General features: G+C 38.7%; 1 protein-coding gene across 1 annotated transcript; it reads left to right on the forward strand.

The window, feature by feature from the left end:
• Window positions 1–10,239: 10,239 nt before the first annotated feature.
• Window positions 10,240–11,781, forward strand: LOC141680149 (uncharacterized). Its single transcript, XM_074486451.1, has 2 exons — window positions 10,240–10,879; window positions 11,120–11,781. Exons 1-2 carry the CDS (start codon window positions 10,240–10,242, stop codon window positions 11,779–11,781), a joined length of 1,302 nt encoding a protein of 433 aa, XP_074342552.1.
• The last annotated feature ends 455 nt before the right edge of the window (window positions 11,782–12,236 follow it).

Below are 12,236 nucleotides of genomic sequence, written 5' to 3' on the forward strand. Positions count from 1 at the left end.
ATGAGGAAAAATATGAAGCTCTGATAGCCGGTCTTGGCTTAGCAGGGACATTTAGAGTCAAGAACTTAAAAGTCTGTGGAGACTCGAAGTTGGTCATATCCCAGGTGAAGGGAGAGTTTGAGGCAAGGGATGATACGATGGCTAAGTATGTCCGCCTAGTAAGGGCCGTGATGACCCAATTCGATGAATGCCATGTTGAGCACATTCCAAGGGAGGAAAAGGCTAAGGCAGATGCATTGTCAAAGTATGCTTCATCTGAGATGGAAGAAAGTTCTGGAACTGTATACTATCGCGTTTTGAAAACACGGAGCATTGATGTTAAGCTTGTGGCTCCTATAGGCCTGGGGACATCATGGATTGATCCCATTAAGGCTCACATTCAAACCGGTTGGTTACCAAACGATGCTACTGAAGCACGAAAATTGGTTGTTCGAGCACTAAGATACTCTTTGATAGATGGAATTCTGTATAAAAGATCTTTCGTGGTTCCCTACTTAAGGTGTCTCAGGCCCGATGTGTGGCGCCCTCCAAACCCAGGTCAAAAGTTTGGGGTCCACACACACACCTTATTTATAACCTGCTTATAATAATAATAAAGATAATAATAATATGAAATGACCCTATTTACCAACTACCACGGATCGCAACAGGTTAAAGTATGCACACAAGCCACACATCTACTTATATTACATACCGTTCAAATCCCAACTATTCCAAACTCAAAACTGAGTATTAAACATTATTACAAACTTTTACAGACTTAAATTATCCCAAAAGAAGCCTACTAGCTTAGCTCGATCAACCTGAACCCCTAGCTCTCGCGCTGGACTGGGGATCTGCGGTACCAACTGGTTCCTTCTTAACTGGAAAAGAACAGAAACAATATCGCACAAATGAGCTAACTAGCTTAGAAAGTCACAATGACAAAACTGAGAATAATGATCATCAAGTGAACATGATTAGGATATCAAGTGAACAATGGATTATGATTTAGAATTGGATATTATACTTATATTTTAAAAACCAAGGTTAGGCTGCTGATCAGTCATGCACTAACCCTGAGCAAAGCACACAGTACTGCTCTAACTACTGGATTCAAGGCACACATTGGCCTAACTTGACCATTATATGGTCTAACCACGAATCTGGTCCACAATTTTATAAAAACAATCCAATTCTAATATAATAACAGAATAAGCAATAATAAACAATAACAGAATCATTAACAACAATGAGTGTTTAACAATGAAAGGGTTTCAACCCTTGTAAGGATAAATAAGGAAATTTTAGAGCTTGAATGTTGGGTAATGAAAGAATTGGATAACAAAGGAATCAACGTTTCAGGGTTTCAAAGATTTGGGCTTTCAAAGCATAAAATACAATGGTTTGAAGGTATAAGCAATCTGGTTCCGTGTTTAATATTTAATGTGTATGTATTTGTGGAGTAATATTGTATACTTGAGGTTCGTGTTTGGGTATACAACAATCAATGGTATAGAAAGAATAAGGTTCATGGCTCAAGAACAATAACTGGAATCAGAGTTTGGGTTTCAGTGCTTCAAAGCACTTGCAATATCAACACGACTATCAAATACTACAATATCTCAAGAAAGTTCAGAACACTTGCCTGATATTAGCTTACTACACTGCACTCGCTTCCAATCACAACCGTCTTACTCCTCAACTACCTGTTTCCCTTTCCTACGCCTTGCCTCTTCTTTGATTCTGCAGGTATATGGATTATAGATTCTGATAGAGCTTTTCAAGACCTTCAAATCCAGTACTCGAGCTTTTCAAACAAAGATCAATAACACCTTCAATAGTTGATTTGATTCTTGGAACAGTTTATGAATATATGATTTTTCTCTGTAAAATTATATATTTATCTGTCTGCAAATAATTTTGATACGAAATAAAATACGGTAGAAGGCTATTTATATTTATGGAAAATTAGTATCCCGTTGGATCAAAACGGTACGTTTATTTATAAAAACTGATCCAAACGGTATCGGTTTTCGGGATAATTATCCAAACCAGTACAATTTGTACTGCGGTCTTGTCTCAGCGCCTGGTTACACGTATTACGAAGTGATAATTGGGATAGTTTAATAAAAAGCTCCCGTTTATCGAAAATACGGGTTTTATTGATTTACCGAAACGAATATTGTATCGAAAATGTTGCGCCGGGACCCGCGCAGAACAAACCGTACGCCGGATCGAAAAAGTCGAAACATGGAATATGCTCGGAATATTACAATTAGGTTAGGAAGGAGTTCTCGGAAGAGTTTCGGGTTCCAAAAACGTAACAACGGGTGATGTCGGTTGGTTCCCGTTTTTATAAAATAGGTTTTAAATACCCGGAAAAAGATTTTATAAATTTCATATGATTCTTATAAATCCATAAATCAACATAAAAATAATTAGGAAGATATGACAATTATCTATATTTTATTTTGGACATATAAAAATTAAAATACTCAATTAATATTATTTTTGAATATCCAAGTACAGATAACACTTAACAATTAAGTCACAGAATAGATACTGAACACACATAATAATTATTTCATAGCAAAAATAATTACACGATATATCCCGGATATTACACGATGAGGCTCGCTTGGCTCTTGAAGAAGTACATGAAGGCATATGTGGGCAACACTTGAGGGGTAGGGACTTGGCTCATAAGGTAACTCGTTTAGGCTTCTATAGGCCAGAAATGATGGCTGATGTCAAAGAATATGTGAAAAAATGTGACCGCTGTCAGAAGCACACACCAGTTGTTAGACAACCCCCCGAGATGCTGACCTCTATCAACTCGCCCATCCCCTTTGCTATGTGGGGAATGGATATACTAGGGCCTTTCCCCATGGCCACGACACAAAGAAAGTTTCTGATTGTAGACATTGATTATTTCACCAAGTGGATTGAAGCCAAACCCTTGGCCAAGATCACAACTAAACAGGTTGCACAATTCCTGTGGGAAAGTATTATGTGCCGGTATGGAATGCCCCGCATCCTAGTCACTGACAATGGAACACAGTTCAACAACGAGGAATTCAAGAAGTATTGTGAGGAAAATAAAATTGAGTTGCGATTCACCTCTGTGGCTCACCTGCAAGCCAATGGGCAAGCGGAAGTGGCAAATCGAATAATCCTGGATGGACTAAAGAAGAGGATCGAGAAGTCAAGGAATAACTGGGTGGATGAAATACTCCCCATACTATGGGCCTATAGGACTTCCTGTAGAGTCACGACTAGAGCAACTCCCTTCATGTTAGCATATGGTGCAGAAGCATTTGTTCCTGTAGAGATATCACATTCCTCCCCCAAGATTCAAGCTTTCAATGCTGAGGAAAATGAAGAAGGGCAAAGGTTAGCCTGGATCTAATTGATGAAGTATGAGATGAGGCACATGCGAAGATAGTGGAATATCAGAAAAAAGCTTCGTTCTACTACAACCTAAGGGTTAAAAAAGGTTCTTCAAACAAGGTGACTTAGTCTTGAGGAAAGTGGAAGCTTCTGGCGTAGGGCAGAAAGGTAAAATTGCCCCAAATTGGGAAGGGCCGTACAAAGTCAAGAGCGTTCAGGGTAGAGGAACCTACAAGCTGGAGACTATGGATGGTTTTGAAGTCCCGAGAACTTGGCATGCCCAAAACCTGAAGGTTTACTATGTGTAGAACAGTTAAAGTACGATTCTCACTTGTCAGTGTGACAAGTAGGTTTAAAAGCACCTTGAAGCTTTGTTTGCTTAGGATTTACATGTTTTAGTTTGAGGATTATTATGACTTGTGTAAGGGATGAATCCCAAGAGTTTTCATAAACTTGTTTTAGAACTGTTTGGTTCATACCATATATGGTTGAGTTTGCTTATCTATTTTAGTACAAGTACGAGGAAAAATAAGGGAAAGCTATGAAACTAACTCCTATAAAATAGTACAAGTACTTGAAAGAAATAGTAGAAAAAGCAAACAAAGCCATGCAAGGCCTAAACACTGAAGATGTTCAAGTCCATGAAGGCCCGCAAGTAGATAAAAGCCACACACGGCAAACAAAGCCATGCAAGGCCTAAACACTGAAGAACAATCTATAGTCCAAAATCAGATGATTGGCCAATAATGGAAACTTCAGAAACAACCCAAAGGTTAGGAAAGCCCTGCAAATTTACCATATCCGGGTAAGAGCTATGAACAGAGCCAAGGGACATATTAACGGAGCGCACCTCATCATCATGGGTGTCCATCATCTTGAATAAGTCTTCCGACCGTCGATAAACTCTAAGAGAGCCCTAGAATCCCAGTTCTGAAGCTTTCTCTCAAGTTTTTTCATCAAATGCCTCCAAGGCCATGTGCTCCCTCCTTCATTTTGCACTCCTAGTGAAAGAAGCTGCGAAGTAGGCGTTGGCCAAATAAGAAAAAGATATTAGAAAGCTAACTTCATGAAATGTATATGGTCAATTGAAGTCTACATTACAAACTCCAGTAGACCGACCTCCAAGAGATGCCTTAAGCCAGCCAGGCTCCTCCTTTAATTTGTGAAGTATTGAAAGTTCTAAAAAGAACAGATGTACCAAATACAAAGCATGATCCCCGCACATCCCCGCCTCAGGAAGCTGTTCGCCTAATTGAAACAAACTTAACCAATGGAAAAATAAGAGGGGTTAGGCCAGCTTTAACAAGGTTCCTTTGAATTATGAGGACCCATCAAGAACACGAACGTGATAGTTTATGTTCTAGGTCCATCGAGACATGTTGTCCTAGAAAGCAAAAATGTTTCCCCTTGACCGACTAGAGGAGGCCGAGTAGCCATTGAGAATATTGATGTTCAAGAACTTCCATAAAATAGGATCCCGAAGGGCCAATAAGCTCTAGATATTAAGGTTACGGCCGACCAGGGCCTCAAGGGTTTGGTCTCTATGGCCGATTAAGAGTCCTTAAAGCTGACTCCTCCACATGAAGGGTTAGGCCGACTAGGACGTCCTCGAAGGAACGTCTACAGACGTTCGGAACTGATAGAGATGGCCCCTAAGAGAAGGTTTCAAGAAAACCATGAACTAGAGCCAATAGATGCTCTTAATGAAGACAAGAACTTCCACGGAAATAAGTTTCATGAAGACTAGAACCCTTACGGAGGGAAATAAGCTTCATGAAGAGTAAGAACTCACGGAGGTGAGATTCTGGCCTACCAAGAGTCCATGAGAATAAGTTTTGTGAAGAGAAGAACATCCATGAGAACAAGTTCCGCGAAGGCTAAAGAGTTCATAAGAACAAATTTTGTGAAAACTAGGACATCCACGAAAACAAGTTTCATGAAGAATAGAACGTTCACTAGAAAACGATCAGAAAATTCTGGCTGAAGCTAAACACAAATCGATAGTCTTAAGGGACGATTATGTTAATCACCATGATAAGAGGCCCTTCTGAAATGTCCTCAAAGATTCTTAACGATTTCTTTTGATCCTTAATGGATTTGGAAATATAGAGCCCCAAAACGAGGCCTAATCCAAAAAGGATTTGGAAAAGTAAAGGCCAGAAACGAGGCCCGAATCCAAATAGGATTTGGAAAAATTAGCCCAAGAATAAGCCCAATCCAAAGACCATAGATCAGGATTGAGGTCAAATTTGAGGTCGTGAATTCTATTCGAATTCTTTCGAACAGACACCCAAAAATTACGGTTAAAAAAGACCAGGATTGAGGTCGAAGTCCAGACCAGGATTGAGGTCGAAAGTCCAGACCAGGATTGAGGTCGAAGTCCGGACCAGGATTGAGGTCGAAGTCTAGGTAAATAAGACCAGGATCGAGGTTGAATTCCTGAATCAAGCACAATATTTTTTGAGAACAAGGCCAGAATTTTGACCAAAATCCAGGACAAGGGTCCGACTAGGATCCTGGTCAAAATCCAGGTCGTAAATCCTAGTCGAAACCTTACGACCAGGAAACAAATAAGCACAAAAATTTCGACTAAAATCCAGGTCAAGGATTCGACTAGGATCCTGGTCGAAATCCAGGTCGTAAATTCTAGTCGAAACCTTACGACCAGGAAACAAAGAAGGACATAGATTTCGACCAAAATCCAGGTCAAAGGCTCGACTAGGATCCTGGTCAAAATCCAGGTCATGGATCCTAGTCGAAATCCTTTGATCAGGATTGAAATGCTGCCCCAAAATTCGACTAGGATTCAGGTCAAAATTTCGACTAGGATCCTGGTCGAAAAAGGGCTGAAAATTTCAGAAAAATCTCAGAAAAATTAGGGAAAATTTGAAAATAATTTCAAAAATTATTTTTGATAAAATATTCTTCAAATATTAAAGAAGTAATATCTATGAGTATTAGAATATTCTTGAAAATTAGGAGAAAAATCCCAGAAATTAAGGGAAAATTCCTGAAAAATACCAGAAAATTCCTAAAGAAAGGGAAAAAGGTAAGAAAATGATAGGGAAGTTCTAAAAAACAACCCTAAATCTGTGTACAAGGCAAATCATTATAAATGTGTAGATCGCTCCACACTTTACGCCAAAACGATACCCTGTAAGGGAACGAATAAACTTAACTTATGCGAAATCTTTTACTGTTTCCCAGAAGTTGGGGGGAAAATGATAGGGAATAAAATAAACCATGATTGCATAATTAATATCGCATTAATTGTATTGACATTGGGCTGACAGTTAAGCCCATTAGAAGAGGCCCAAGACCCTGATTATTAATTAATTTTGTAATTAATTAATAAGGGAAAAATCAGCTATTAAGAAGAGTCCCAATAAGGTTATAAATCCTAGTAGATTAGCCTCCAAGGGACCTAAAAGGATAAGGAATCAGTTTCCTACCACTTAGGACTCCAAAGTCCATTCTAATTCTGAGACTTGCCCACCAAGTCTCCTAACCCAAGTCCAATTCGAGGACTCCCAACATCTATATAAGGGGCCTCACCCCACCGATCAGAACTACATTTTAGACTTAGTCCTTGGAGGACATGAAAGTCACTACGTCCTTGGTGAGCCCTCGCCGCCATAGCCCGAAGGGCAAGTATCACCAAGAACTACATTTTTTGGATTGATTCTCTAATTCACAGTGATACGTAGGCATCTCGTAAAGGCAGAGTTAAGCTACAAAACACGAGAGCGGCCATTAAAGGCCTTGAGCTCCCGAACCTTGGTAATAAATACAGCAAATAATAACCTCAGTTTTTTATCCATAACAAGTTGAATGAAAATGGGCATTACGACGGCTATATTTACGCGATTACCAATTTTTACCAAATCAATTCAATTTATCATCAATCTAACAATCCAACCAAAACCAATCCACCATTCATTCACCAATAACATACCATAACCTAATCCACCAATTTCTAAGTTAAATATTCAAGATTCATAACTTTAATCACTTAAGCATAATCATGACTTACTAATGATAATAAACAAGCATAAACTCATCCAAATCATACTCATTTCCTAGCATACTCCCACAACTATCATAATATGCTTAAAACCATATTAAACCAACTGATTTCTAAGGGTTTAAGAGCTTTATACCTTTCTTGAAGAGTGGGGATTCACTTAGAAGCTTCAAGGAGTGCTTATATGGCCTTAGGAAGCTTGGATCTTCAATGGAACCTGAGAAAACCAAAACACAACTAACTTGGTTACTATTCACCCTCCACTAAAATGATTTGTTTGAGCTAGCAAACCTTGGATTCAACCACTCAAACTACTTGCTCTTCTTAGTTATGAAATATAGGATCCAAAGAAACAAACCTTGTAATTTTCCATGGAGTATAGCTTGTGTTTTGAATTTCTAATTCATCATTTTTATGAGAAATTCGAAGTGAAGAAGATAAAATGGGGAGGAGAAGCTTGCTTTGTTTTATTGATCTTTGTGCATAAAAATGCTTGGTTGATATCAATCCTTGGCTAAATATCTTGCAAATTGCTTGCATCATCTTGCCTACCTTATCATCTTGCCACTTATCCAATCCTCATGGTGTGATGATGTCACCTTCTGTTTTAACCACATATTTTAGCTTCTCTTGGAAGCTTCCTTCCCATTCTACTTGTATGTGCTTGTCTATTGGTCGTTTATTTGTTTTACGATTCGCTTAACTCTCGTTCTCATTGATCATTTGAGGGATCATATCCGGGATCTTATTATTTGGGTTTCCCTGAACCTTTATTAATATCTTATATTCCTTTAATGATCCTTTGCTATAATCCTTAAATAAAAATCCTTTTAATTATGTTACCTTGTACTTAATCCTTTCGGTATCTGGTGGATTTTTGGGAAAAACAAAAGTTTTCGAATCCAAATTCTAACGACCTTTACATACACTCATTTACTTTATGGAATACTAATACGATCTCAGAATTTCCATAACAGTACTCCTGTATAGTGTGGTTTGATAATTTTCCTTAATTGGCATCATCAACAAAAAGTTACTATTCATCAGGGTTTAAAATATTTCCAAAAATTGGGGTTATTACAGTCTCCCCTCCTTAAAGGGATTCTGTAATATCCGGGACATATCGTGTAATTATTTTTGTTGATAAATAACTATTATGTGATTATATTGTGATTTTTGGTTAATTATCTAATGATTGGTGTTGTTATATGGATGTTTATATGTAGTAAAGTATAAGTATGTTAATTTTATTATGTCCAGAATAAAATAAAGATAATTAAGGTATTTTTCTGATATTTTTTGGAGTGTTATATGATTTTATATTGATTTATGAATTTATTAATTATTTTCTGAATAATTACAAAATCATTTTCTAAAGCCGGGAATTGTCCAACCTCAACCGTTTTTACGTCTTTACAACCCAAAACTCTTCCGAAAACTCCTTCCTAACCTAATCTGGTAATTATATCTCGGTATAATGATTTGAATGAGCAGTTAGCAGGTCTGGATATTGAGGATGAGGAAAACACAGCGTTTACGTTCGAGGGGGAGGTAGAAGAAGAGGTTAACAAATACGACCTCTGTGTGTTGGGGAGTTTTTTGATAGAGAGAAATGTAAATGTTCGTGCTATAAAGACTAAGATGGCGGATATATGGCGCCCTGCAATGGGAATCAACATAAAGGAGATTGAACAAGGCATTTTCTTGTTTCAATTCTATCATAGAGAAGATATGCATTGGGTGTTAAGGGGTGGTCCGTGGTCTTTTGATGGTGCGATGTTGGTGTTGGAAGAAGTGAAAAAATGGGAGGAGCCATTGGAGGTCCCGTTGTGGCATTTGAATATGTGGGTGCAGGTCTTTGATTTGCCAACGGGGTTTATGTCGGAGGAAGTTGGAAAACAACTCGGTAATTTCTTCGGTGAATTCCTTGAATACGATCATAAAAACAACACGAGCATATGGCGTGAATGCATGCATATTAAGGTAAGATTAGATGTTCGTAAACCACTGAAACGTAAAAAGAAGATATTGAAGAGGAATGGCGCAGAAGTAATCGTCTCATGTAAGTACGAGCGCCTAGGTGATTTTTGTTTTACTTGTGGCATAATGTCGCATACGGAAAGGTATTACAGGAAATTCTTGTACCGAGAGAATGATAGTGAAATCAAGGAGTGGGGGAATTGGTTAAGGGCTCCGTCGAGAAGAGCTCCAGGTCCGGTAAAGAGCAAATGGTTGAGGGAGGATGGCGATACAGACTGGGAGAAATGACAGGGGAGAGTCAATGTTAGCAAAAAATCAGGGGAAAGCAGTTGTTTAGTTCCTGGAAATCAGCTTATTCGGATGAGTAAATCTCGCTCAGAGATACAGTCTGGTGCAACTGAATTATGTATATTTAATGGGGAAAACAAAAGCGCGGAAGTTAAGGATGGTAATTTAAATTCTAATTTTGATAATGGGCCAGGGGAGGATGAGTTGGATGGACTGCAGTTAGTGGAGAGAAAAAGAATGAGGGGAGGCCCAAGTAGCTATGAGGTGATGGATACTGAAGGAGGCCTTAAATATATAACAGGAGTATATACAAATAACAAAAACTCTGAGGTTGTTATTTCTGAAATGGATTTTTCAACTTCTTCTAAAACTGATTTGGCTAAGCTTGCTTTGCAAGCTAGCCAACAGCCATGAGTTGCTTAAGTTGGAACTGCCAAGGTATGGGGCCACCTTGGAAATTTCAGTTCCTTCAAGACGTAGTTCGTCAAGAAAGGCCTACGATAGTGTTTTTATGTGAAACTTTGAGTAATAAAGAAAGAATGGAGTGAGTTTGTACTAGACTTGGTTTTCAAGGGATGATTGTTGTAGAAGCTAATGGTCGAAGTGGGGGCTTATCTTTGCTGTGGAAAGAAACAAATCAGGTAGAACTTCTGAGTCTTTCGAAGTATCATATTGATGTTATAGTGAATGTTGCTGGTTTGCAGTCATGGAGATTAATAGGTTTCTATGGTGAACCGAATAGAAATATGAGAAGGAAAATGTGGGATTTGCTAAGAAATTTAGCAAGAGATTCTAACTTACCATGGTGTGTTATGGGTGATTGGAACAACATTGTAGCTCAAACAGACAAGAAAGGAGGAGCTTCATACCCTCAGTGGCTACTTGATGGGTTTAATGAAGTGCTTGCAGAAACAGGCTTAAATGACTTGGAGTTATACGGTCATCAGTATACGTGGGAAAAAGGGAGGGGCACTGAGGCTTGGTTAAAAATCAGACTAGACAGAGCAATGGCAACAGGAGATTGGTTTGAGTTATTTCCGTTGGCAAGATTGTACAACCTGGAAGGTACTCCTTCAGACCACAGTCCCATATTTATGATGCCAACAAACAGGAGTTCGATGGGGGGTAAAAAATGGTTTCGATTCGAGAATGCGTGGCTTACAGAGCCATTGTGTAAATACATTGTCACTGATACATGGGAGGCAGAAGGGGATGGTACCATATTGTAGAAGGTGAAAACCTGTAGAAAGAATCTGAGTTTATGGGGGAAAGAAATTACAGGATGTTTTGGTAAGAGAATTAAAGACTGTAAATTCAAACTTAAACAGTTGCGGAATAAACGAGTTGAGGAGTCGGTTCTTGAGTATAGAGAGTTAAAAAAATAGCTGTTTCTAATTCTTGATCAGAAAGAGATTTTTTGGCGTCAGAGGTCTAAACAATTATGGTTGCAAGCAGGGGATAAAAATACCAGATACTTTCATAGAGCATGTAACACTAGACGTCGAAATAATAGGATTCACAGGTTGCAAAATGAGGAGGGTGCTTGGGTTGATTGGCAGAATGGTTTGCAGAATCATATTACACAGTTTTATACAGACTTGTTTACAGGTGCTCATACGAACCACGTGGAGGTAATTGATGCTGTCTCTCAATCTATTTCACAGACTCATAACAGGGAGCTGTTACAGGAGGTTACCAAGGATGAAGTAAGTTTGGTGTTGTTTCAAATGCACCCAGACAAGGCGCCTGGTCCGGATGGCATGACTCCGGCTTTCTTTCAAAAACACTGGGAGATAGTAGGGGATGATATTGTGAAAATGGTCAGTCATTTTTTTTGCAGTGGTGAGATTTTGCAAGGTCTAAATGAAACAAACATTATTCTAATCCCAAAAAAGAAAAATCCTACTAAGGTGAGTGATCTTCGGCCTATTGCGTTGTGCAATGTTTTGATGAAGGTAATTACCAAGGTATTGGCTAATTGGATGAAAGACATGTTGGAGAAGGTGGTCTCTGAGTCACAAAGTGCTTTTATCCCGGGGCGACTAATTTCTGACAATATCATGGTTTCCTATGAAATAATGCACTACTTGAAGAAAAAGAAAATTGGAAAAGATTGATATATGGCGCTAAAACTTGATATGAGCAAGGCGTATGATCGGGTCGAGTGGGAGTTCTTGAAGGCTATTATGAGGAAGATGGGATTTTCTGATTGGTGGGTGCATTTAGTTTTGAAATGTGTGACTATAATATCTTATTCGATTGTGCATGGTGAGCATGAGATGGGGCCTATTTATCCAAGTTGAGGGATTAAACAAGGTGACCCCCTTTCACCTTATCTATTCATTATATGTGTTGAAGGCCTGTCTTCTTTGATTCGAAAATACGAAGCTAAGCAGTGGATTCGTGGGATCAAAATATGTCGGAAAGCTCCAACTATATCACATATGTTCTTCGCTGATGATAGTTATTTCTACTGTAAAGCTGGTACGGAAGAGGCTCAAAAAGTGCTGGAGCTATTGGAGGTCTATGAGCACGCTTCAGGACAGAAGGTGAACAAAACAAAATCATCTAT

The sequence above is a fragment of the Apium graveolens genome, chromosome 8 (genome assembly GCF_009905375.1).
Source record: "Apium graveolens cultivar Ventura chromosome 8, ASM990537v1, whole genome shotgun sequence".
Taxonomy (NCBI): Eukaryota; Viridiplantae; Streptophyta; class Magnoliopsida; order Apiales; family Apiaceae; genus Apium; species Apium graveolens.